Source organism: Drosophila simulans, chromosome 2L (genome assembly GCF_016746395.2).
Source record: "Drosophila simulans strain w501 chromosome 2L, Prin_Dsim_3.1, whole genome shotgun sequence".
NCBI lineage: Eukaryota > Metazoa > Arthropoda > Insecta > Diptera > Drosophilidae > Drosophila > Drosophila simulans.
The window spans coordinates 10,053,647-10,078,988 of record NC_052520.2 but is presented as its reverse complement, the minus strand read 5'-3'; the positions used below and the strand labels follow the sequence as shown (position 1 = coordinate 10,078,988).

General features: G+C 42.0%; 2 protein-coding genes across 7 annotated transcripts in view; one reads left to right on the top strand and one right to left on the bottom strand.

The window, feature by feature from the left end:
* LOC6731732 overlaps positions 1-25,342 on the top strand; it is a 104,130-nt gene that overhangs the window by 7,747 nt on the left and 71,041 nt on the right. For both annotated transcript variants that reach the window (XM_039291056.2, XM_039291057.2), the window contains exon 3: positions 22,150-23,058. In XM_039291056.2, the coding sequence (XP_039146990.1) occupies positions 22,349-23,058 (710 nt within the window). In that variant the 5' untranslated portion in view covers positions 22,150-22,348. The remainder of the gene's footprint in view (positions 1-22,149; positions 23,059-25,342) is intronic.
* LOC6731741 (cGMP-dependent protein kinase 1) lies at positions 9,513-20,172 on the bottom strand. Of its 5 annotated transcripts, none has more exons than XM_016179893.3 (11): positions 19,784-20,172; positions 17,743-17,963; positions 14,555-14,626; positions 13,301-14,245; positions 12,100-12,257; positions 11,712-11,995; positions 11,473-11,642; positions 11,168-11,406; positions 10,783-11,103; positions 10,482-10,713; positions 9,513-10,300 (listed from the first exon to the last, which is right to left on the bottom strand). In XM_016179893.3, the coding sequence occupies exons 2-11, from the start codon at positions 17,845-17,847 to the stop codon at positions 9,785-9,787; spliced, it is 3,042 nt and encodes a 1,013-aa protein (XP_016024407.1). In that variant the 5' UTR covers positions 17,848-17,963; positions 19,784-20,172; the 3' UTR covers positions 9,513-9,784. The 5 variants fall into 5 exon arrangements, with proteins under 5 accessions (XP_016024407.1, XP_044778260.1, XP_016024409.1 ...); XM_044922325.1 differs by having other exon boundaries at positions 17,743-18,254; positions 19,792-20,172; XM_016179895.3 differs by having other exon boundaries at positions 17,743-18,105; positions 19,792-20,172.

Sequence of the window (25,342 nt, the reverse complement as noted above, 5' to 3'; positions counted from 1 at the left end):
ATGCTAGCTTGCCTTTCTTATTTCTGGTTGCATTCCACCTAATGGCTTTACTTTCGCCCATCGTTTTCCACTTTTTCAGGCTTTATCTTGGCGGCTATTAGTTTTGATAAATGGCTTTGGCGATGCAGTTTCTGGTCAGCGCTGTCAGCAGTTTACCTCTCAGCCTCTCATCCCAAAACGGCGATATAAAAATATGTTTTATTTTCCCTCGGCATGCTCTAGGTATTTTCTAAAAATACGCCGATAGATGCCTTTCATGCCACCTTGTGTTTCCAAGGAATGGGGGGTACGAGGAATTTAAATAAACGCTTTAATATTATGCAGACCAAAATTTAATCTACTCATAATAATTTCCGATTTATTTAGCATAAGCGAGTGAAACAAATAATTTTGGATTCATTGTTTTATTATCAGGCGGCTTGTAAAAATTTGACATGTGTCTGTCAGCGCGAATTAAAAAAAAAAAAGAAGCATATTTAATGGGTAAAATAATTTAATCGTATCCTTTGTTTAAACAAAACGAAATGTAAAACCTCCGAAATGAACCTTAACAAATATACACGATTTTCGCATAATTCACTTGTATGAACCAACGAAATGGGGAAAAAAAATAGGCCAACTGAAAATGAAACGAAATTATGCGGGTGGAAAACCATAAATTGACTTTTGGGCCAACAAACAGACAAACAAAATAAAACTTTTTCCTTTTTGGGCGCTTGTATGCACGGAATAATTCGCAAGTTTTACGGTATGCTTCGCTTTGATCAAAGGCATTAATATTTTATTTCTTATATATATATGTACACACATACATACGTACATACATACATATGTGCTACTGACGTCTTATGTTACATTATGCTATGTATCTGGCAAATTGTCTTGTCAACATAAAAAAATAACAAAAAAGTTGGAAAGGAAAAATCCCACAGAGAAATGTGGCAAAAGCTTCAAGTGAAGCGTAAAAATTGAAGTAAAATAGTAAGTAAAAAACTAAGTAAAATAGTGTGTATTTTACTCTGCGGGTTAATTTCCATCGTTACTACGCCATTTGCTCTTTTAACAAGTTTTTAAATTCATCACGCACAATTGGCTTTTTTAGGTATATGCTATCTTAAGATAAGTTTGGTTTCTAGAAATTGAAATAAAAATGGAAAAAAATAAATAGACTCTGCGGGTTAATTTCCATCGTTACTAAACTGACCGTTTATCTTTTAAACAATTTGAAATTCATCACGCACAATTGGTTTTTTTAGGTTAACTAGGGTTATCTTGAGATATATAAATATGTAATTGGGATGGGTTCTTTAAGACTGGTTATGGAATAAATATTTCCATCGTTTTTCACATTATTTCGATATTCATCACGCACATTTGATTTCTATGTCCACTGGGACTATTTCAAGGTGTATTAACATGGGATTGGCTGCTACCCTAGAAATTGGATGTCATAAATCTACAATTTAGTTGGCTAATGAAATGTGGGCCTCTCTTCTCGGCTAAAATTGATTTTGGACAGGCTTCCATCTCGCCAACTCATGGGCGCATTATCTGGACAGCTGTTGGGGGATCGGACAAAGGGAGCTATATCTTTTATTTGGCTTTTTAAACAGCAGCCAGCATAACAAAATAAAAGCTCAGCAGGACTAACAAAAGCCAGGGGTCACTTTTGCCCGCATACGATTGTTTGGTCTTTTTTTTTCCTTTTTTTGGTGGGGAATTCCTTTGTTTACCAATGAAATGGAATCTCCCTTTTATGGGCGAGCAGTTTATGTGTTTATGTTTTCGACTTATGCGCCAACTGCTTGACCATTTTATTGATTTAGTAGCCTGCTATCATCGGCTTTTGGCCCCCCTATCTCCATCTATATGTCCATACCCATCCCTTGGCCCCATTTTATCGGCGAGTGTCGAGTGGATTTTCCATAAAACATGCATTTCCGCAACTCCATTTGGATTTCGCCCTTTTGCCGTCCACTTGACACTTTGCAACTGAGCATTCAATTTCATTGAATTATAGAATTCCCGGAATTGTGCTGCAAATTAATAGGCAATTAACGTCAAGGGCAGAGTCGTAAGCCAGCTGGACTTAGTGGTATATACCCTTTTTGAATTATGGCAGGACCTTCGATTGAATCAACGAAATACGCGTGTATATTTAACACTTGTAGTGCGCGGTATGTGTTAATTGATATTATGTGAAAATGCACCGTAAAGGGTATTAAGCGCGCCAGCTTTAAATTGAATTAATTTTTAATATAATCAGTTGAGCCGACGGCGCAATAAATGCATAATTAAAATTAATTTTTGTTTTCAATTGTGGTTTTAATTTGGCGTGATATTCGAAATGCCGCATGCTAAGTGAAAATGTCTTTCACATTTAACAACTAGCAGAGATTCCTTTAGAGATTTTTTAACAATGAGCTGCATAATTCGTACTTTGTACTTATACGGTTGCATAATTGTCTTAATGCAAAAGCGAGCGCACTTATTCAGTTTATTAGTGCCGAATGCACCACCATCCACCACTGCTGCATGCGATTTAATCCCATTTGAGTGCCGACATTGGCCATTAAGCTAAGCCATAAATTCCGAATATTGCCGAACCTATAAAGTACTCAACTTGGTTAAACCGGAGCCAAACGCGCCATAAATTTCAATAAACACCCAATGAGGTATGTAACTATGGGGTTTCGCCAAGGATTCTCTGCCGTGCAAAAGACGAGCTTTTAGCCGCAAATTAAGTGTTTTAATTAGCCCTCTGCCTTTGCATTCTGAATTTCATCGGATATTAGTGTGTGAACGAATTTCAATAGTTGTAAATCATGACTATGATATGGGTACTAGCATTTATCGATTGGCTTCTGGGGAGCTTAGTTGCTATTAACAAATTAATCGATATCGAATTTATCCTTTCAAAAAAGGCAAGCTTAATAATCAGAGAGTTACACATAAATTCAATAGATTTTAAATTCATATACAAAAGTATATATCTCACATTTCCGATTGTTGATTCAGATTGATGATGCAGTGCAGCAAAATAACTCCTTGAAGCCGAGTTAGCTGAACTACTCTCATTATTTTGATAAATTGTTTGCAAAATGTCCTTCAGGGCAACTTTTCTCCACATAACATAAATAGACGTGCAATTAAGCAAGCTCGCAGGCAACTTCATAGATGCGACCTGTTATGAATACCCATAGACATATAGTAAATGAGTTTCAAGGGTTGGGATTCATGGCATAAATTTATTCATTTAAGCAGACATGGTGCTCTAATTATGCATGAAGCACGGAAAACTAGACGGAAGTCAAAGAAGCTGCGCTGCTTTTCAGAGTCAACGATCCCGATGTAAGAGGCTTCTGAAATGAGATATTTTTAGTGAATTATATGCGAATAGTTCATGTGCCGCCACATTATTGTCTGTGGCAATAAAATCCACCAATTATCCAAATGCACGGAGTGATTTTGTGTTCTGTTTTCAGCAAATGGCGGCAAATGGCAAATGCCGCAGCTCAAGCATAAATTATGACTTGGACCACTTTTCGTGCATTGGGCATAAATCAGAGGAAATACGCATAACCGACATAAAGCATTGCCTACTGCTTTTTTATGCGCCCAAAGTTTGACGGGCATACAATAATTTATTAGCAAACTCAGCGAATTGTAAAGGACGCGGCCGGAAAAACAGGACAGCACCCAGCCAGATTGCCAGGCGGCAAGGACGAGGATGAAGGACGAAGGACGCAGGACGAGGGAGCCGAGCAAATGTGGCTTACAAATTGCCAAAGGCAATTTCACTTCTGCTGCTGCGCTCTGTTTCAAAATTTTCCCGCACTCCATGTCAGCGGTAACTCAATTAGAAAATATAATTATGCCGCAGGAAGCGTTTTCATACGCATTTTCCTACAATATGAAAAAGCTTGTTGAAATTAACTTAATTATACTTACGATATGTGGATATGTCTGCACGAGAAGGCTTCCACAATGTCAGATTGCTTAAAAAAAGGAGAAAAAAAAGCGTTGAGGAAACGGAAACTCAAATATGAATAAAGTTTACTGCTCCCTTTTTATTTTTATTTTTTTCTTGCGATAAATAAACATTCAACCCATCACAGGGATATGAAATGACGGTTGCTTTAATTAAAAATCGCACATCTCATACAAACCGATACAATTTGCATGGGCCAAGGAAAAACTTTTCGGTCTGCAGAATGCATAAAACAATCCCAACACCAATTTACCTTATCAATCAGCAGTTGGTAAGAGGGGGGAGTGGGCTGATGGCGCTTAATCAAGCGCTAAGTCCGCAACAATCGCACCGAAAACGACCCTTCTCTCAAGTTTTGGCAACCGTTTTACCTGGCGTAACCTTTAACCTTTCACCTTTTTGGCTGCTGGCGCTATCTAGGATGCGAAGGAAGTTTTTCGCTTCTGTGGCGGTAATTTGTTGTTACACGTGGTCGACCCTGCCGTTTGCTTTTTGGGCGCTCAAATGAGGCGCATCATTAGTTTGCTAGACCTTGATTTTGAATCCCCCCCCCACCTCTTTGGATTCGCGATTTATTATTAATTGGCCGCAGCGCAGAAGAAAGTTTCACCGCCTATTTGTTTTACAAGTCATATGGGCAAAGGAAAAAAAAAACGTAAATTAAGAGCTTTTTATGCCAGCACGAACAATGGATCATTAATTAGAATTTTTATTGATAAATTAATCATAATCCAAAGCTAATAAAAGCAAATACTTGCACGAACTTAAAAAAAGCCATTTGCGCAAAAAGGCAAATAATTTATAATGCCATATTTAATCGTGTTTAATTAATTTGCCAAACCATATTCCACTTTCGCAGCCAGAATCGAATGGTTTGTCGCCGAGGTGGCAGTAAATTTAAAGAGATTTCATTTGTGGTTTCCAACTGGGCTTAATTGCAGGCCGCCAAACTGTTTATTAAATAAGGCTAAAACGCTGCCGGCGTTGCCCCGGAATTTGTCGCTGCCTCTTTTTTTTTTAAGAGGCTTTTCGCACTGCAATTGGAATTGGCAATGCATCTGCATGCCGCATTCATGCCACTTTAATTCGCTTTAGGCCAATGCACACATGCAACTTTAACTGTTGCACGCAAAGTAGTAGTGCAGCAAATTGGCGATGGATGGCAAACGAGGGGGTCAGCGAAAAGGGGGCCACCGGCTTTTGTCGCCGGCGCCGATCCTCCAAAAGCATCCTCCATTCGCCCCCAGAAATAATAAACATCAATTGCCTAATGCAAACAACCGCAGGAGCTCTTCGTGCTCAGTTCGGTTCAGCACACCCGTGCTTATATTCATAGTCTCCCTGACCTCTTACCTACTCAGCGGATATGCACTGGGAGAAATAAAGGGATTAAGTGGGCTTCTTGCTTGTAAAAGGTGTCTAAAAGTATGCAATGAGCAAGCAAAGTAGGTATAAAGCACTACAAATGGTTGTAAAAGAGTCATATTTCATATGTTAAATTTATTATAAATGAAGTGGCTTTATATACTCTAATATTCGACTTTTTAATTTTCTAACTCATACTTGTAGACACCTTGTTTATTATTATTTTATTATTTGGATTAAGTTTTTATAAAGCCAAATGAGCAATGTTTCCTTACCCAAACAGTTTTAAATGGATTCATTTTAAATACCTAGTTTTAGTGAGATTTTTGCATCTTACAGATTCATTGAATCTGCTTTGCTTGCACAACTCAGTGGACTTTTTTTCCAGTGCACATTTGTTTGCATTTCTGTTGCTGCTGATTGTTGTTGCTGGCAGCAGCAGCAGAAACGGAAAAAGTGCTCTGTAAATACGCAACGAGACGCGTCGTATACTCGTAGTATTTAGGCAGAAGTCCTTGCTGGGCTCCTCGTCCTGCCCCCTCAACACCCACCTATAATTGTGCATGTGAGTGTGTATGGTGTGTGTGTGTGTGTGCCGTTTGCCAGCGTCTTTTTATGAACTTGTTAACAATCTAACGACCTTTTTGCCCGGCTACCTCATTGTTGGTGTAGCCTGGCTGAATTCCGTATGTCGTCGAGTGGCGCATCAAATGTTTGGGCTTAGCAAATATTTGCATACTTTCGGGCTGCTCATGAAAATAACATAATTTGATTTGGTAATGTGATTTTGGCTTGAACAAATGTAAACATATGTTTGCCTTTGCATAGATACCATATTTTTGCTGATTTTTTATGTCCCCTGATTTATTGGTATTTAATAGTAGGGCAACACTTAAGCATCAGGAATCGGCTGGGATTAAATGCAAGAGAAGCGGGTCTTAAATGCCACACAAATATTGCATGAGCCTATTGTCCTAAAAGTATGCAACACAAGGACCATCACTTTCGCCAGCGCTGGCAGGACATAGTTCATTATTTATTCATAGCATTCAGCAGAGAAGTGTTTATGTGGCAAGGTCCTAACTCTGCAAGTAGCTCCACTTTGGGCCACAAATTGGCCAACAGCAAGAGGCATCTTGGAAAAAAAGGGCCCAGTGCCTCGCCAAAAAATAAAGGAAGAAAAATATGCAAATGTAACTTTTTTGGCCCTGCATAAAAAGGAACTTTTTGATTCAACACAATCTCTAGTTTGAGGTCTGGCAGCCGAAACAAAATTGTCAATATTGTAAACAGATTCCTTTCGACCGAAGCTGATTAGATTGGATCGAAAGTGGGTCGATGGAAGTGGCTGTCCCTGCTCCTCCTGCTCCCATATAATTGCTACTCTTGTTACCGACTCCACACGTGCTGGCCAACTTTTGCATTGCCATTCGATTGGTAACATTTTAAAGCTTATTTGGTTCGGAACGCACGTACCAAACTCCTCGCTTCCCTGGGAGACTAGTTGACCACTAGTCCCGTTGACCAGTCATCCAGCTGACCAGTCCAGTTGACCAGTACCATATTGGCCTGTGGGCGGGCAAAATGGCCAGCCTTTGTGTAAATCTTTATTGAACACTCAAATCCTAATTGCACCCAGGGTGATCACTACATGGTAAGTGCGACGTTTGTCCATGTTTGTGAACGGAAAATGGTCAACGAGTCGGTTCATTTGGGGACTGGATGGATAGTTTATAAACGGAAAATGGTAAAATGCTAGTGCTGATTTGTTTTGTTCTCACAAAAGGATTGGGGTCCAATGATGAGTGTTGTCTCTTGCATGATTTTTGGTCAACCCAACTGGAGTTTATGTTCTCTGTTGACCTTGAAGCAGCAGCCTTATCATAATAAGTATTACCCCTATCCGATTTGATTTTCAGATATCCCTTTTCAAAACTTACAATCTGAAAAGGGGGAAAAAAGTACTGAAGATATGCCTCCAGCTAGACACGAGATAGTCCTTTCTGGGCAGATGGTGTGTAAAAAGTAAACAATAGTTACATTGATTAGGGTCTAATTTTTCCTTAAAGCCCGTACAATTTGCATATGTATGGACGGATTCTGGAGGGACTTTCATAAATTCGCTCCTGTTTGAGCCATATAAATTTGCTCAGCAGCTGTCGACTTGTATTGCCATGCATATATTAGATGATACCCAAACCCCTTTGTTTTTTTAAGGGTTTAAACTTTTCCTTTGGCCCGCTTTTATATACACAATCTTTAGCTTGGAAAACCCTTGTAAAAAAAAGTTGACTAAACAACATTACGCAAGATGGGCAAAACATGTCATATGTTTATTTATTTTGGTAGCAACGGGTTTGGCAATTTGCTTGAATGGTTGAAGTCACTTGAAAAATCCGAGAATAAACAATGCATTAAAATGGCAGACTGCGCAGCTATTTTAAGGGCTTACAAAAATAATCCATTGGCTAGACATAACAGATTTCAATTGCACAATTCCATACATATTCCACCGAATCTTCTGATGAAAAACAGCATTTATCTGAGGTACATGGCCCCATTAAATAAATAAGACACAAACAACTTTAAGGAAATGGAAGAAAATATAATCGTCGAAGCGAAAAAATGCCCCGCAATAATAAACGATAATTGATAATAACATTTTGCTACCTTCCTTCCGTCGAATAAAATTCGTATATATGTATGTGAAGGGGAAATCAATAAAACCGTTGGCGAAAACATTTGGCCACAATTTCAATTTTGTGGCACGAAAAAGCGGAGAGTCGAATAAGAAGCGCCAGGAAGTGGGAAACATTTCAACAATTTCCGCCTGCCACCGCGCGGAAAAGTGAAAATTTTCATTTTCGCAACTGTCCCCAGTATGGAATGTGCCATTTCTTCGACACCTCCGCACAATTTCTATGCGACTGCACAGCGCGGCGACAAAGTTAGACGAAATGTCATCATTTCCGTTGGGAAAACTGTGCGCGCTCAACCGGCAGCGCCGTGGAAAATGGGTGGGAAAACCGCCGCTTAGTTTTTCCACAGCATCAAACGATGGCGCTGCCGACTGTCGAGAAAGGTGCAGAAAGGTTAACTAAGAAAGCCATGCAAATGCCTTTTTATTTACCCACAAACTTTGGGCCCACAGAAAGAAAATGAAAAAAAGTGGGGAAAAAAATGATAATATAGAGAATTCCCGGGAATCAAAGAACTCTTTACTGGTCCCAGCCAATCCCTCTTACGGCTCTTAAACGAAGCGTAAAATTGTTAAATGAGTGCGAATGTCTACGGCGAAAAAGGAGCCGGCGCTCCAAGGATCCCAACTTTTCGTCCTTTGACCATTTCGCAGCATACTAAATTATTGATTAACCATGTTGGTCGCCATGCACGATTGCTTCTTAGCTTATTTCAACTTTCCATACTCGTAGCTCAAATTGAATTGATTGGGATGCCCTCGTCCGCATTTCAATCGATTTTCTTAAAAGGAGTTTCTGGGTATCCCCATTGATTAAACATGGTCTATTAAGATTAAAGAAAGTGTTTTCCTATTAGCTCATTAGTTGTACAGAAAGCTTTTCATTAGGTGTCTAAAAGTAATGCTATTTACATGGCTTTCGTACACAAATGTATTTGAATTCGAACCATATAGCACTCATAAGCAATCCTTGTGAAAGGTCCTTAAATATAACTAAAGACTCTAATAGGTCACAGGGAAAACAATAAGAGCATTTTGCGTGATGGAAACCCCACACAAATGATGATGTATCCAGGACAACGGAATGGAGCCACATTGATATTGATGGCGATGATAACGACTATTATGTTACAAAACAAGACAGGGATGTCGTAATAAGTTATGTTGGCCAACTGAGCGACCCACATTTTGTCCTCCAGTTTTCACCTGTTAAAGACAAAGTGGCCTCATATATCCTTACTTTCTGGGTATTGCATTTGGCAAGCAAAGAGTCGAGTGAAGCGGTTAAATTGAATTTGTTTGCTTTGGTTAAAGGAAAAGAAAACTAGTTTGTGGTTCTAATTGATACTACGAATACAAATAAACCTCTTTGCACAGCTACTCGAGCATTCAATTTTGACTTTCAGGGCAAACATGTTGTCAAATGTATGAAAAGAAATGCTGAAACGAAGAAAGAATTAGCCAAAGAATCCTGTTTAGGGTCCTCATATAAATGGTTGATATAATTGTTCATGTTTACTGTCTACTTATAAAGTATTTTATCTAAAAAACGTAAATTCTAGTACAGAATAAGTAACAATTGGGTACAGACTTAAGTATTTTCGAAGCTAGTAATTAAAACGAGGTTGTAATGGCTGCTGCGTGGTATGAGTTCCAACATTCAGGAACAATAGCTCTTATCCTACTAACTAATATCCGAAACTTTACAAAATCCACTTCTGCTGAAGCCTTTAAAAGTCTTTATCCCATCCGCTCAGTTCCTCCGGTGGCTCATAGTCGTTCTCAACGCCCGAAGGACCAAAATATTGCAAGTCGGTCCAACTCTTCAAAGGTCTTTTGATGGGCGATGGCAATTGCTTTAGTTTCAGTCTCTGCCAGTCGAGACTTTCGAACCAACTGTGCCGCTTGATATCCGCGATTCCCTTGCGCTGATATCCCAGTCTTTCCGCCGGAAGTTGCTTGCAGAGATGCCGCACCAGGTGCTGTGCGGATTTGGGTATGCGCGATGGCATGTGGATGACATCGATGCCGCTGAGGATTTGCTGATAGATCTTGATCTGGTTAACGCCCCTGAAGGGCGTTTTGCCAACCAGAAGTTCATATACCAGAATTCCCAGTGCCCAATAGTCGACGGCACGATCGTGCCCTCGATCCAGGATAATCTCGGGTGCCACGTACTCCGGTGTACCAGCAAATGTGTTGGTCTTCTCATTTTGTCGCACAAATTTGGCAAATCCAAAATCGACCTGGAAGAAAGGTTGTAAAATCCACATAAAGCTGTATAAAACTGAATATAAAGCTCCACTTTTATCTAATTATGGCCCTACATTTCTTGAGGGTTTCATACTTTTATACACCATTTCAAACGTTACTTTTAGTTTTAAACCATCTAGGTAGTTCTTTTACTACTAGTAAGCATATAAATACCAGTTTGCAATAGCCATCGGTGCCCAGCATCAGATTCTCTGGCTTCAAGTCCCTGTAGATGAAGTGGTGGGAGTGCAAATAGTCGAATGCCTCGACGACACAGCCCGCTATAAATTTGGCGGTCTTCTCATCGAAGTACTGGCGCTTTGACATCACCGTCCATACATCACCGCCCATGCAGGCCTCCATTAGGAAGTAAACGTATTTGTCATTGCGGTACGTGCGATACAGTCTGAAATAAAATATAACAAATTACTTTATTTATATCTCGACGAAGTTAAGAGCTTGAGTTACGACGCACTGTACTATGAAGGGCGATTGGCGGCACTTGATCATAACGTTCTTCTCGTTGTAAACGTGCTCTATTTGATCTTGCTTGACCACCTCGATTTTCTTGATGATCTTCAGGGCCAACGCCTGTTGGTTGTAGGCCACCAGATCCACACGTCCAAAGGCGCCGCAGCCCAGCGTGGCTATCTTCTTCAGCTCCGAGATGGCCACCTGGGAGTACTCGTTGTCAAACTCCAGGGATTTGTTGCTGGATCGACCACTCGTATCGTTGCGCTGACTACTGGGCTTCTCGCGCAGCTGCTTTATGGTTCCCAAATAGCTAATGAAGGCTCTGAAAATGAATGGATGGAGTGTGAGGAACGTATGTGAGACAAAGTAAACTGTTCCGAACTCACTCTCTGTCCAGCATGAGGACCTCGGTGCCCGGTGCATCCGCATAGACACTGGCCTGTCGCACATCCGCATTGAGCAGTGCCTGCTCCCCGAAGTAGTCACCTCGCTTTCGATTCGCCACAATCTGCTCCTGCTGCTGGTCGTCCCGCTTCTTTATGGTCACAGTTCCGCACCGGATGATGTAGAACTCGTTGCCCAGCTCACCTTCGCGGACAATACAGCTGTCGGTCTCGTAGAATTTCTGCAATACAATGGGAGCAACTAAGTTTGTGGTGGCATGGAAGCAATAGCTATGATAATGGATTACCCGCTGCAAAAGATCCACGACTTTGAGCAACAAACTCTGGTCGAACTCCTGCAGGAATGGAGCGGAGCGCAGGAACTGTAGGTTCTCCTCACGCTCCCTGGACCCCGAGATTTGCATGATGGCCCGGAAGGTTTCGCGTGCGATTTTCCAAACGCGTGCATCGGTGGCAGCTGAGAAAAGGACACTCTGATTTATATACCATCCCTTTTTTTTTTGGTTTTCCAAACTTGAGAACTTACCCTCTACGGACGCCTGACGTGGAGCATTGTAGAGAATGGCCAGCTCACCGAACACGGTGGCCGGTCCAAAGCTGGCCACCAGTTGGCCACCACGGATGACATCGTACTGGCCCTCGGCGGAGACATATATCTCGGAACCCTCCTCGTGCTCCCGGATGATGAGGCTGTGCTTCCTGTAGCTGGCCGGGGCCATTGCATTGATAACCATCTCCTTGCGCTCCTTGTCCATTAGATTATTGAGGAAATCATTGCGCTCAATGGCCGTTCGTATGAGATTGCGTGTGCTGTGGATCGGATACATTGGGTAATAATCAGCGGATTGTTTGTTTGTTTGTTCGTTTGTCTCTAATTCGGCATTGGACACCATCCAGCTGTGGTTGTTACTCACCCTTCGTCCTTTGCAATAGATTCGATTTCAATGTCGCCCTGAATGGGAAAATTGGGACGGACATAGATGAGGCCACCTTCCACGCGATGGGTTTTTGGTGTCGAGGAATCGCTGGACTTGTGACTCTCGCCGCCCTCTTCTGCTCCTGCAATTTGATCCTTATGGTGTTTGTGTGTGAAATTACCGAAAAAAAAGGAATTAGATAGTGCAAATGATAAGAGTAACGATTGTATTTCTTTTTAATAGGAGGTTTTGTTAGCCTAAGAAATGGCATTTGCTTTAATGAAAATATCTAGAAAGTCTTTAAGTTTCACTACCGAAGATGTTTGGAGGGCTGGAAACAAAGGTACTCCTGAATATAAACGTTAAGCGGCGTTATTGCGGTACTGGAGCAACATACTCCTTCGGAATGGAGCTATCTAAGCACCTATTAGCCACAGGCTGTCCATGGAACAGCTCCCAGGAAGCCAAGGGAACGGCTCTTTCGGTGGCCAAAAAGTTTGCGATTCGTGTCTGTTGGCGAACAATTAACGTTTAACTTGTTTTCACAAGTGTGCTGGGCTGTGCACGGCTCAATTGCAACCAGCTGTTCCATGTTTCGGTCTCCCCCACTTGAGTCCTGGGGCAATAAAAGGTCAGGGGGGAGGAGGGGGAGGTGATGTGTGTGGAACCCCCCACACGAAAGTTGCATCAAACAGTAAATGGAGTGTAGCTTTCCGACAGTTAGACACACTCACAGGATGTCAGTGAATGCAAGTTTCTGGGCATTTGAATGTACTCGATGCCAAACGCAGTTATTGGTTTTCCCAGTTTGCATAACTAGCTACAATTGAAGGTAACTCGGAGGTTTTAACTTTAGTGACAATTTTATAAATTATTATTGAACAAAATCTGCAGCTAAGCTCGTTAACTGTTCCCCTCAATTAACGCAATTATTCAAAATTTGTGTCTATTTAATAATAATTGTGATTAATTAGTATATCTATTCAGTCTAACCATTCGTTTGCAAGCCAATATTATTCGAAAATGATGCACCCATCAAGGATCAAGTAGGTGGAAAAGGTCACTTCCTACTTCCCTTCCACTCCACCCATCTAGTCTATAGATGTGGCACAACCTCGAGCACTTCTATTCCGGAAGAACCGCAGAGTTCTGGCCAGTTTGCCGGTGATGTCATTTGGCAAGCCACCTCATTACTTACTTGACTATTCGTAGCATCCTGCTGGATCTCCTGCTGCTGCTGCTCCTGCTGCTGCGGTCGCTCCACGCTCCGTTTCTTGCGCAGATGGAGCGGCGTTCCGGGGACGAGGAGTTCCGGAGGCAATGGCGGTGCTGGCGGTATGTTAATATCGGGCATCGTGGACACACGTCGGCGACGCTGGCTGTCCGTCTGGCTCTTGGCCAGATAATTGAGTGACACGTTGCTGGAGCTCTTGGCGCGGGGCGGAGCCTGGAGTGCTTGCTGGTTCCCCCTGGAATCCTGTTTCCTGTCCTGTTCCCGTTCCGGTTGCTCCTGTGGCAGGACGCCATTTGTCAGTTTGGCGGCACTGCTGCTGCTGCTGCTGCTGTTGTTGTTGTTGGCATCGCTACTCTGGCAGGACAAGGTGTCATCCGTTTGCTGGGCGCTTAGTTCCTGCGTGTGACCAATGAAAAACTTTACAGGACCCTCGGTCACAGGTGTTGTGGCTATGGAGGTGCTCGAGGGTGTGTCATCGTCGACGTCGTGGGCGACGCCCTCATCAATTATGCCATTCACATTCACTTTGAGTTTTGACTTGCCGCCGCCATCGACGACATCGACATGTGCATTAGCACCCGACTGGAGCGCCACCCGCTCCCCCAGTGAATCCTTGCCATCTCCAGCATCCCGAACATCCTCGATCTCGATGCTGGGCACCTCGCTGGGCAAGGCGGTGGGCCGACGCTCTTTGACTGGTTTTAATTTCGAACTTGAGCGTGTGACATTAATTGCACTGCCGCCGGATGGGCATGCATCCTGAGCCTGCAGTTTGTCCTTGTTGGAGCGGAACTTCCGCTCCTGGACGCCATTGTTTGCGCTGCCATTTTCGGCAACCGACTGCAGGGTCCACCTGGCGGGTGCAGGCGGTGAGCCGGGCGGCTGCTGTCTGAGGCGCTGAAGTTTGGCCTAAAGCACCAATGGCATCCACCAAAACAGCCAAAACAGCCAAACAAGACAAACACAGCGGTGCAAAAGTTCGGTGGAGGTGTTGCCAAGTGGTCGTGTGTTGGGTGTGGTATATATATGTATATATATATTTACAAGTGTTTTGTGCCGATATTATTGTGTACACCACCGTTTGAATCGTTTGAAAGTATAAGAAACATACAAGCATGTGTGCAAATATTAGTCGAGTCCCAATAACAGGTGGAGCAGGTACATAAAGTGCAGGTGCGAGGTTTCTGGGCTCTGGTTTTTGGTTACTGGGATACTCACCTCACTGGCACTCGGAGTGACGATGGGCGAGTACAGTGGCTTCTCCTCGCGACGAATGTACTGACCAATTTGCTGAAAAAAAACAATACATTTCTAATTTATTTATAACAAATTTAAGCACAAACAAATATTAAACAAACCACGTTTTTGGAAAACGCTTTATTGGTTCCATGCAAACATTGAAATCATCAACAAAAGCCTTTTGATTGGCCTCACTTATCACTAATATTTACTTTTCATGACATATTCATAGTTATATTGCGATGACAAATGCTCCTGAATACAACTGCATTTGGCTATCTGTTTATTTTAATCAGCACAAATACAAGTTAAATTAGCTAACAAAAATAAGTTTGGCTTCCCAAAATACTTTAAAAATATCAATATTTTGAGTTCTTTTTTATAAACTCAAAAATACTTTAAAAATTATCAATGTTTTGATTCCAGTTTTATCAACTTAAAAAATACTTTAAAAATATAAATATTTTGAGTACAGTTTTATGATCAATTTTAAATGCATAGCTCAATCTTAGTTAGTTTTCCTTCTTCACATAAACGAAATATATTTTTTGAACTTAGTATTAATTAATCTGTGTTTTATTTTAATGGCGAATGTTAAGCACTCAAACTTAAATTTTCATTAACTTGCCTGTCCCTCTGACCAAATTTATTGGCCATCGTGTTTGTGTCATGTTTATTTTGATCGTATATCGGTTTACGTAATAGCAATCTGATGCCGAACATAATTTTGTACTTTCGAACTGCCCACTTCTGGGCTGTCAGCTTAAGCCCCTTAAATAGGCCGATAATAGCCAATTTCCATTGTGATTTTCCGCTTTCCATAAGGGGCATTTTACACTCGGTGCGCACTAAAGCTGTCCATTGTGTTCCCCTTTCGACCTTTCGACCTTTCAACACGTCAGTTAGGGATTCACCGTGAATTGGCCCAGATTGATCGGCTTACGATGCCGATGAACTGGGCTTTTGAGCGAATCTCACGAGCTTCCATTTCTTATTTACAAACTTATTATTCCATTTCGAGTTCAGACATGTGACCTCTTCAAAAATGGAAAACTTTTGACACGACTGCTGGTGTTGGTTGCTTGTGTGTCGTAAAAGTAATTTTATGTGCGCTTTTTTTGTTTTGTTTTGTTGCGCAACAAATGTTGAAAATGAAAATAGATCAGACAGCTATGACTTGTGCCTGACATAAGTCATAATTTCGTTGAATTTATTACGGGCTTTGAGTATTTCTATTTTGAAAATGCTACCTAGAATTTATTGCAGCTTTTTAGCATTTTTAATTGAAAGTGACTAAAGAGTAGTAAAATAGGGAACTGCAGTTACATTTTAAGTTGAAGTTCAAAAGGTTTTTTATGCCCACATTGGGGTAGTCTCGAAATACTTAGTATACCCTTTCCAAAGTTATTACAACTATATAATATAATTATGTAGTTGTTTCTATAGTTGTTTCTATATCGATACTATTTTGAATGAAACTATTTTGCTCACTTTTTTCCCGTTGTATTTTTTAAGTGTATCTGAAATGTTTGCCAACTTAACTCAGCTGAAAATCATTTCCATCTTATCTTTAATTGGCACGGGTGTAATGAAATATTCAAGCCCGTGTTTTGGCTGGCCTGGTGTGGGCATAAATAAACTCGTGTCAATTTGCCAGTCGCCTGGTTGGACCTGCTTTGATATGCTAATCGACCTAAACGACGGCATTTTGACAGGTTTTCCGTTTTCCCACGGAAGCCCCGAATTTCAGCCGATAAAGTCACCGATAACGTAGCATCTGCACTCGCAGGGGAAGTTTTCTTCTTTTTTTTTTTGCCGGCTGCCTTGAAAGGATTCTTCTCGCTGGCTCCAAAGTCTGCGTCATTTCACGAATTCCTCCCCGGGGGCACTTGGCCCCTCTCCCCGTTCAAGGGCCCCAAAAACATTTCGCAGTTATTTAGAATTACTGTGACGTGTAAGTTGTGCGTGCAATCACGTTCATTTCAGCCTAGAACCATGTCAGTGCTCCACCTCCTCCTGCTCCTCCTTTCCACCTCCTGTGACAAAAATACGACAGATACAGATGTTTCCATAGATAGCTACGCATCCGACGGATCCTGCATATTTATACGTCATTTGAAGCTCCGGCTGCAAGATGCTCTGGTTGCTGGATTTATGCATGAGCTCCATGCTTCCAGCGATGGATCCAGCACAGCATCCCAACCACATCTATTTATATGCATGCTTATCATATTTTTGCATACCTAATGCCAACTCGTCGCAGAATGTTTGTTATTGATGAAAAGCCAAGATTGCAGATAGTCAAGTACCTAGCAGATAGATGTATTAGCACAAGTAGTGGGGTAGCATGTGACCAGCTCGTGAATACTATTCCAAATCATTCATTCATTAAAAAGGTTGTTTGTTTATATATTGTTTTTGCGAAAGTGGTTGGATTATAAAAAAAAAAACGCTCCTTGTATATTTGTTCAAATTCTCAATGAGCTTTGAAACTATTTTCCCCAATGCAAAAGCCAATGGGAAATCAGCCATCGGCACTCGTGTTTTTCCCTCAGGTGTTTGTACTTTTTTTTCCGCTTTTAAGATAAGCCAGTTAAAAAGTGAACGTCATGGACACAAAATTCGTTGATAAGACCAAAACTAGGTTTCGCTCCAAACACATTTCATCGTGATTCAATACCCTGTTTATTCAGGGAGCGCAAGGTCATTTCCGATCATAAAAGTGCAAATGAAATCATCAGATAATGAAGCACTAATACTTCGATTTGGATGTTCCAATCGGTCAGAAATGGAAGTGATATCATGGGTTTACCTTATTTCTATTTGTTTACTGCATATAATAAAGGTACGTGCCATAAAAGTGAGTTATCAGGGGTTTCCAAATAATTTGTATATATAATAGATTAACGTTTAGTTTGAACAGGAGCAGTAATAAGTAATGTAACTAATTTTAGGTGCAATTAATAATATTTAATTATTAGACTAGTCTCTTTGCATTGGGTATCTCTTGGGTCGAAATGGTCAGATTTTATTCACTGTTTCGCTCCGTTGTTATTTATGGTTTTCTCTCGCCGCCCCGATTAACTCAATTAAGCACTTGATGAACTTATCAGTCGACTTATCAGACAAGTGCAATACTAAATACTAAGTACTAAAGCGGAACTCACCACGGGACTGTCATGTGTGTTGAGTATCGTATCGGTGTTCTCATCTTCGGCGGGCGTGAATTTGTTTTTGCTGCGATGATGGAAAAGTCGTGGAAAGCAGGCCATATTGCACTGGAATCACCAGGTATCCGTATTCGTATCCGTCTAAATAATATCTTTGATTTGGGCCAATCTCTTGGTCGCATTCGTTGTCAACTTGGGTTTTTATCTCAACTCGTTCGCTGCGTGTGTGGGTTAAACACTTTGATTACCATTACCCCGGCCATATTCCCTGATTTATGGCCAAGGATTTAATTGCGGCTATAAATTTGTTGTGTTCGGTTGCAATTGTGGCGGATTATGTATGCTTCGATTGTGATTGGTCTACGAATCGATTTACTTCGTCAGTATAACACTTATTGGCTTTAAATTGATAAGCCCAATGTTCGATATCTTTTTTATTCCACAAATTATCTTATCGCATTTCGAATGGTTAAGGAAACTTTAAAGAAGTGCGCTGATATGTCGGCAAACTTAATTTGATTTTACATTTGATTAAAGACATGTATTAGGCAATAACGCATTGTAGCTACTTGGCTAAGACTGTAATACGGATTTAACAAGCTAGCTATTTTATTTGCAGTGCACTAAATCCAGTAGTATCTAGGATGCTATTGCCAAAAACTCGAAGTACGCAGTGAAAAGACAACGAGCCAGATACTCAGCAGCTTTCAGTTGGCCATCAAAAACAAAGGACCTCGCAGAATGCCAGTTGACCACATCGGTTTATCAACTGTCCCAGAAAACCGGGAGAAAAGCATTTGCTTTGCATCTGATAAATTTGTTTGTGGAACAAAAGTTTCAAAGTTCAAAAATTATGCGCATCGTCAACTGGCTGCTTTAATTACCGCTCACAGCGAATTGCTACCAATTTTGTCGGTTTTTGTTTCACGACCAACAAGAAACGCTGTGAGTCACACAGTATGCTTGCTGGCTTTTATCATTTCTGGTCTTATCGTCTCCAAATGCCTAATTGTTTTCTATTTATGCGGGGGGATTTCATTGTTTGGCCAAGAGCTCTAAGGCAAATGCCCCAAAGAATGCCAACGATACTTGGCTTGGGGGCTTCGCCATTATCACAGCCCCAACTTCGGGGTACTAACCAAGTTCAGGCCAGTGCCTTAAAAATCACATACCCCTTACATACGAGCACTCTCCTATAGCTAGCTGCGTTTTATCAACCAATAATTGTGCTATATTTCCTTATACGATTTGTCGATAACGCCGAACAACATTGGAAAAATAAAGAACTGCCCGTTGCGCGCTCGTTTCCGCATGATTTGCTTGGGAAATACAAATAAAAATTGTACAAAATGGTACAAAATAGTACATAGAACAAGCTGAAACATTGGCCAAAGTAATGGCAACAGCTATATCAACAATAGCGACAAGAGAAAGGCCGGAATGAATCGGCGGAGCCGCCAGTCACGAGTCACTCATTTATATTAATTTATTGACATTTCGTTTGCAGTTATCAGCACACTTCTCTTCGCTTCTTTATTTGTTGTTCTTTGCTGGCTTAAATGTTGCCATTTCATTGCATTTTATAATGAAGCTATTGCCTGATTCTGTTACTTTTCAGTTTTGATTTGGTTTATAGCTCGCTAGCACGTTAGCCACGAATTTTCGGCGCTGCGATAAGATTTAATGGCCAGAGTAAAGTTCACATAATTGGTCAGTTTTACAAGGCATTTCGAAAAGTGTGTCACTTGAAGAAGAAAAACCCAAAAACTGACCCACATCGTAATTTTTTTAAAATTGTTTAAAATGAACTGACGCACGAGGCACTTTTTCGCGAATAAAACACTCAAATGTTTCCACGAAGTTGTCAGCCATATCTTTTGATTAGATATCAATATCAAGAACTTCAAGATGATTGATACGTTTGTTGACTGTCAATTTGTCAAATAGCATGGAAATGAAATTCACAAACTTGCGCATTCACTTTTATTCACCATTAGAACTCAACAAATTCTACATCTTTTCACTTTTCAAAACCAACCAACGAACCACTTGAGTTGAGCACGCAAAACGGGCATGTCAAATGACCACAGAAATACAAATGTGGGGCGGAGAGGGGCTTTTAAGACCAATCGTGGCTCTTCACTTCCCAAAAAAACTCCATTTCCGATGGGGTCAGCTCATTTTACACAATTCGCACGTAACAATTTCCGCTCCACGAGGGCCATTCATCGGCTGAATCACTTGGCGTATACGCGATATTGTGAATACTGCCGCCCGGATTCGTAAACCTTCCGCACACCTGCCGCCGTGGAGGCTGATAACTCGACTAATTTAACGCGGCCAATTTAAATTGGCAATTTGCTCGACGCCCCAACTGCGACTGCGACTGCGATGCCAACGGTGACTGCGACCGAATCGGCCAACTGGCTTTATGTTTATCGGTATCAGTTCAGTTCAAGTGCCTGCCTAGTGGCCTTATCTATGGAGAAGTGTTGGGCATGCCAGGCGTCACTGTTAACGCGAGACGTTCTTTTCGGGCCCACCGCCCCACGCATGGAAGTGTGCCAAAAGGGGGCTTAGGGCCAAGAGTAATTGGAATAAGCAAATACCAGCGAACTTATCTGGCCCAAACGAGCTGCTTCCTATGGCGAAAGTTAAACATTGCCATTCGTTTATGGGGGCTGCAAGAAATGCAGTAAATATTTAAAAATTGCTATACATTTTTACAGCAAAAACACTTTAATAGCTATTTAATCAAACTTCCATTGCCAATATATCACTAAACAATGCTGTTTACACTTTGTATTCCATTGTACATCTGGCGTATTAAACAGTGCTGTTTTAACATGTTTTCCAATTTTATATTTTCTTTAGTAAAATAATACGTGTTTTTTATAAATATTTATTTCTAATGACCCACTTTTATACTTTTCATTTTCAGCATTTGTGTTTACATATATAAAAGTTATTGTGTTTCTTTTTTTATTATATTTGCTCTACAGCATTAATTTCATTTTGATTAAAATGGTATTTCTGAACATTTTCATTAGTAAGTGGTCATTATAAATCCATTTCGTATGCCATACAAAAGTTTTGGCACTCGGAAGTCAAACTTTATATTAAATAGAATGCCGCTCAAAAGTTTGGCGAAAGGGTAAACGAGATGTCACGCTCTCACCTTTCGAAAAATATGTAAATCAAATGTGGTGACAAGCGGCAAGAGTTGGCGTCACAAATTAGAATTCTCGAGGCGTTCGAGATGGGCGAAAAGTTCGCGGAGTTTTTATTCATTATGCCTTAAATGCGTAACTAAAGCAATTTGAAAGTAGAACTCATTTTCACCCTCGACTTGACTTGACACTCGTGCTAAAATACATTTTTGCCGCGCGCCCGCGATTCTACGTGCCCATATGCCTAAAAGTATGCACGTATCTGGCGACATTGTCGTTTGATTAAACTTGTTAACACACATAGATACACACACACAGACACCCACATCAGCCTCATCTTGAAGTACGCGCAGCAGGCTGCGGATGTGGCCGCGGATGCGAATGCGGATGTCGAAGTTTGTCAGCCTGGCAGGAGCATCGCTTTAAAGTCAGCGCTGCAAACTCATTTGGTCGAAGGAAGCGAACGAAACTCGAGCACAAATTCCAAAATATATATCTGCCCGGGTATTTCCTGTCCCCGCAGGAAGTTCTATTGCATAATCTTATTAACCACACAAACACACACCCGCACAACCAAACTGAGATAGCACTCTATGAATGCTGAATAATTTATGCATCCCAATTCCCAGGCAGCGGCATTTGGCCAGAATTGTTGACAACTTGCCTGTGGCTCTGTGGCAATTCGCATTTTGATTTGGCCTGCCAAGTTTTTACTTATCCGATTAGCCCATCCTAATTACAACCGTCTGTGTTTGCATTGCCCTGCCACATGCCACATGCCACATGCTACATGCACATACATTTGAATTAGACTCTAAATTTGATTAGATTTGATTGCATTTCTAGCCACCACTTGTGAGTGCCGAATACATTTATTAACCCGTCGGATTTTGGGGCATGGCTTTGTTCAAGAAAAAAAGTATATATATGGGGGCTGCAAGAAAGTGGGCTCTTGAAATATGGGAAAACAATTTGGAGAGGCGGGAACCTTTGTGTTTTTGTTTTATGACCAGCCACGCTCGACGACACCCATGAAGGCCATGATTGATGCGCTTCTCGAGCTCCTTCGCGTTTTAGTGGATTTCCAAATTGCTTTTTTCACGCTGACAGCGGAGAGTCAACGTGAAAAGCCAGCGGCAGTTATTCAAATGCAAACGACAGCTGTCAAAATGGTTTTAACTAAAAATTCGACTTTATCTTTTCCCTCTCTCTCTCTTTTTTTGTCTGCTTGCAGCTGGGCCGCAGTTGGAACCAAAAAAAAGGCAGAAAAATGGGCCAAATGTCAATGAGTGACTGGGCCGTGGCAGCCGCCAGGATTCCAATTCATGTCCTCGCCGAATGATAAGCTAGCTGGCGGCGTAAAAAACCGAGACCGAAAGGAAAAAAGTAAAGGAAATCCTTAAGAGCGGGTCCCAACTGCCAAAGCCAAGTCAATGACCCTCGTCCGGCCATCGGCGACCATATGGCTGCTGACGCTCCTGCTGCCGGCGGTCCTGCCACACCAGATGCCTCCAGATGCAGACCAGAAGTTCTCACTGCCCGCCGTGCCGCTCCCGCCACCGCCGCCCTTTCAGCCCGGCAAGAATCACTTTGCGCTGAACGCGTTCGCCGGCGGAGAGCATGCCGCCGGCGGACACGGCCACTCCTCCTATTCCTCGTCCAGTCCAGGATGCGGTGGAATGCTGAAGGCACGCCATGGCAACATCCAGACGCCCAATTTCCCGCACCGATTCGCCACGCCCATCGAATGCGTGTGGATAATCGATGCGTCCGATATGCCGCCGCAGGGCCAGGCGAATGTGTCCATTGTGGTGTACCTGACCCAGTTGTACGTGCTCAGCGGGCTGAAGTTCACGGAGTACATGTACTATTCGGATGACTTTAAGGTACCAGCGCACCGCGTCTTCACGCTCACCGAGGACGACGTCACCCAGGTGACGTGGGTGCAGTTCCACAGCCAGTACCTGGAGATCCGTTTCACCATGGCCACCCTGGATGGTACACACCTGCGTGCCCTGGATCGTCTGCTGGATGTCTATGGATTCAACATCACCTACGAGGTGCAGAACGAGGTGAAGACAACCCAGTGCAATACGCTGCAGTGCAGATTTCTTGGAGATTGCTATGCAAGTGAAGATTACAGGTGAGTTCGTTTCCAAATTTGTTTTAAAATTAAACATTTATAAGAATAAATATTAAATGGATCTGAAAATTTACTCAAAAAAAGTGGTAGAAGTTAAATTGCAAGAAAGGTTTCAAAACCATTATAATTTAATGATAGTTGTTACTTTTTACTGATGATGGTCCACATGGCGGATGAGTAATATTTGCAAGGGCCTTCACAGAGTTAGAAATTTTTTAAAATTTATTTAGATAAGCTTTGATTGGTACTCATACAAATTTAATTTATAAATCTTGCATTGAGTTTATTTGCAACCAAAGTTAAACATTCCGATTACAGCCAGCCAAAAGTCAGTTTTTGCTCAAAAAAAAAAGATTGAAGCAGTTGAAATATATGTGAACTCCGCGAGCAATCCAGCCCGGTTTCCCCGTGGACATGAGCACCTGCGTCCGGAACATGTAGCATATTTAAGCGAAGGCAAAACTTTTTCCTCTCCCATCGACCTTCCACCATGTGGACACTCAAAATACGGCGAAGGGAAAGTGAAAATGTTGGAAGGCAGGGAGCCCGATTCAGATGGGTTTAAAATTCAGTCTCCCTTCTGTTCAGACAAATCCATATACATGGCAATGGAAATCACCGACAGGTAGCCGTTGAAATTGTTAACTGCTCGCACATCAATCTTTCGTACTTTTCGCTTTGGCTTTGGGTTTGGTTTTGGATTCGGATTCGGGATCGGTTCAAGGCTGCCGCTCTGGCTCCATTCTAAAACCAAGTGGGAGCCATACATTTGTAATGTTTCAATAAGTGGAGCCCGAAAGCAAGCGAAAAACCCGGCCGGATTTCCCCCGGCGGAAAAGCGGAGGACGGCTGAACAACCGAAACAATGGACGGCAGGCAACCCATGTCAGTGAAAAGAAAAGTACACAGCACACATACGTGTGCTGACACGCTAGTCAGCCAAAAGTCAAAAGAAAAGCGGGAAAGCTTGATGCATTTTCCCTGACAAAAATCCAGATAGTGGGTTTTATGAATAAGCTCAGCAATTGAGTTTGACGTGAGAGGGTTTGTGGTACAAAGCCTTGACAACTCGTGCTGCTTCTTGATTAATTGAAGAGCTGTGCGATGCAGCGAATATTTCAAGGGGAATACGCCCAAAAAACAGTGTCAAACAAATACGATATTTTCAATTATAGAATCAATTATAAAGTCAAATTTGTAGGCAATTAACATGTAAATAGAACGGCGCACAATGACCCCCAGAGAACGTTAAACAAATCAAATTAATTGCCCGATTTGCTGGGGGACTTGGCTATTTACGAGCATTTGCTAGCAACTTCTGGCGAAAGTTTGCCAAAAAAAGCTGCAGCTCCCACGCCTACTTAACATAATTATTATTAATTGGCTAGCCCAAGGCCGCGCATCCGGCCAGCTAATTGAATATTAATATCAGTGTCGAAGTGCGAGTGAAATGCTCCTGCCTGGGGGGTGGGTGCAAAATTAATATAAAAGTGACAGCTGAACTAAGTTGCATCACCATCTTTTCTCTTTACGCCTTATTAAAGTCGGTGTCCTGGAGCTGGAAACATAATTTCGCGCCTGCCACGTAGCAGCCCGTAACTTAATTACCAACCAAAGGCAAATGAGGAGCGGCCAAGTCGCGCACCCTACGTGCCTCAGATAAGCATGTTGCGTATCGCTCCCATCCAAAGGAGGTAGGTAGTGCCCCCCTTTTCTCGCAGTGCACGCAATGAAGCGAGCTGCGTGGGGGGCTGTCAAGTGACTTGTGTCGGGAGCACAGGCATCAGCTTCAGCATCAGCATCACAGATGCTGCGCACTCGTATAAACAAGCAAACAGTCATGCTCATGTTGTCAGCTCTCCAACTCGAAGGATACGGCAGGATAAAGGGGAATATCCAGTAACCCCCGTAGCCTTCTTTAGAGCACCCCCACCCCCTGCTTTTTGGCTCAATCTCGCACTGCATCCTCGTTTATGGCACTCGTTTTTAGCAGCTCCTTTGTTAGGTTAATGTGCGAAAAATGCATGGCATCGGAGAAAGCTAAAAAGATGATAAAAAAACTGGCAGCCCGAATCTTTATGTGTCGCCCAAAATGCGTATACGCCTAGTCCGCCCCCCGTTTATTAATTTTTTGTGCCGCCTCTGTTATGTTCGTGGAGTGGCAGCTCGTTGACTTTGCATATGCTACAACATGTAGCCACAGATTGGGGCAAGGAAATAGAGCGTTTGGTGGCAAAATTATGCAACACAAAAAAATAAAAAAAAAATGAAGAAAAATCATTTA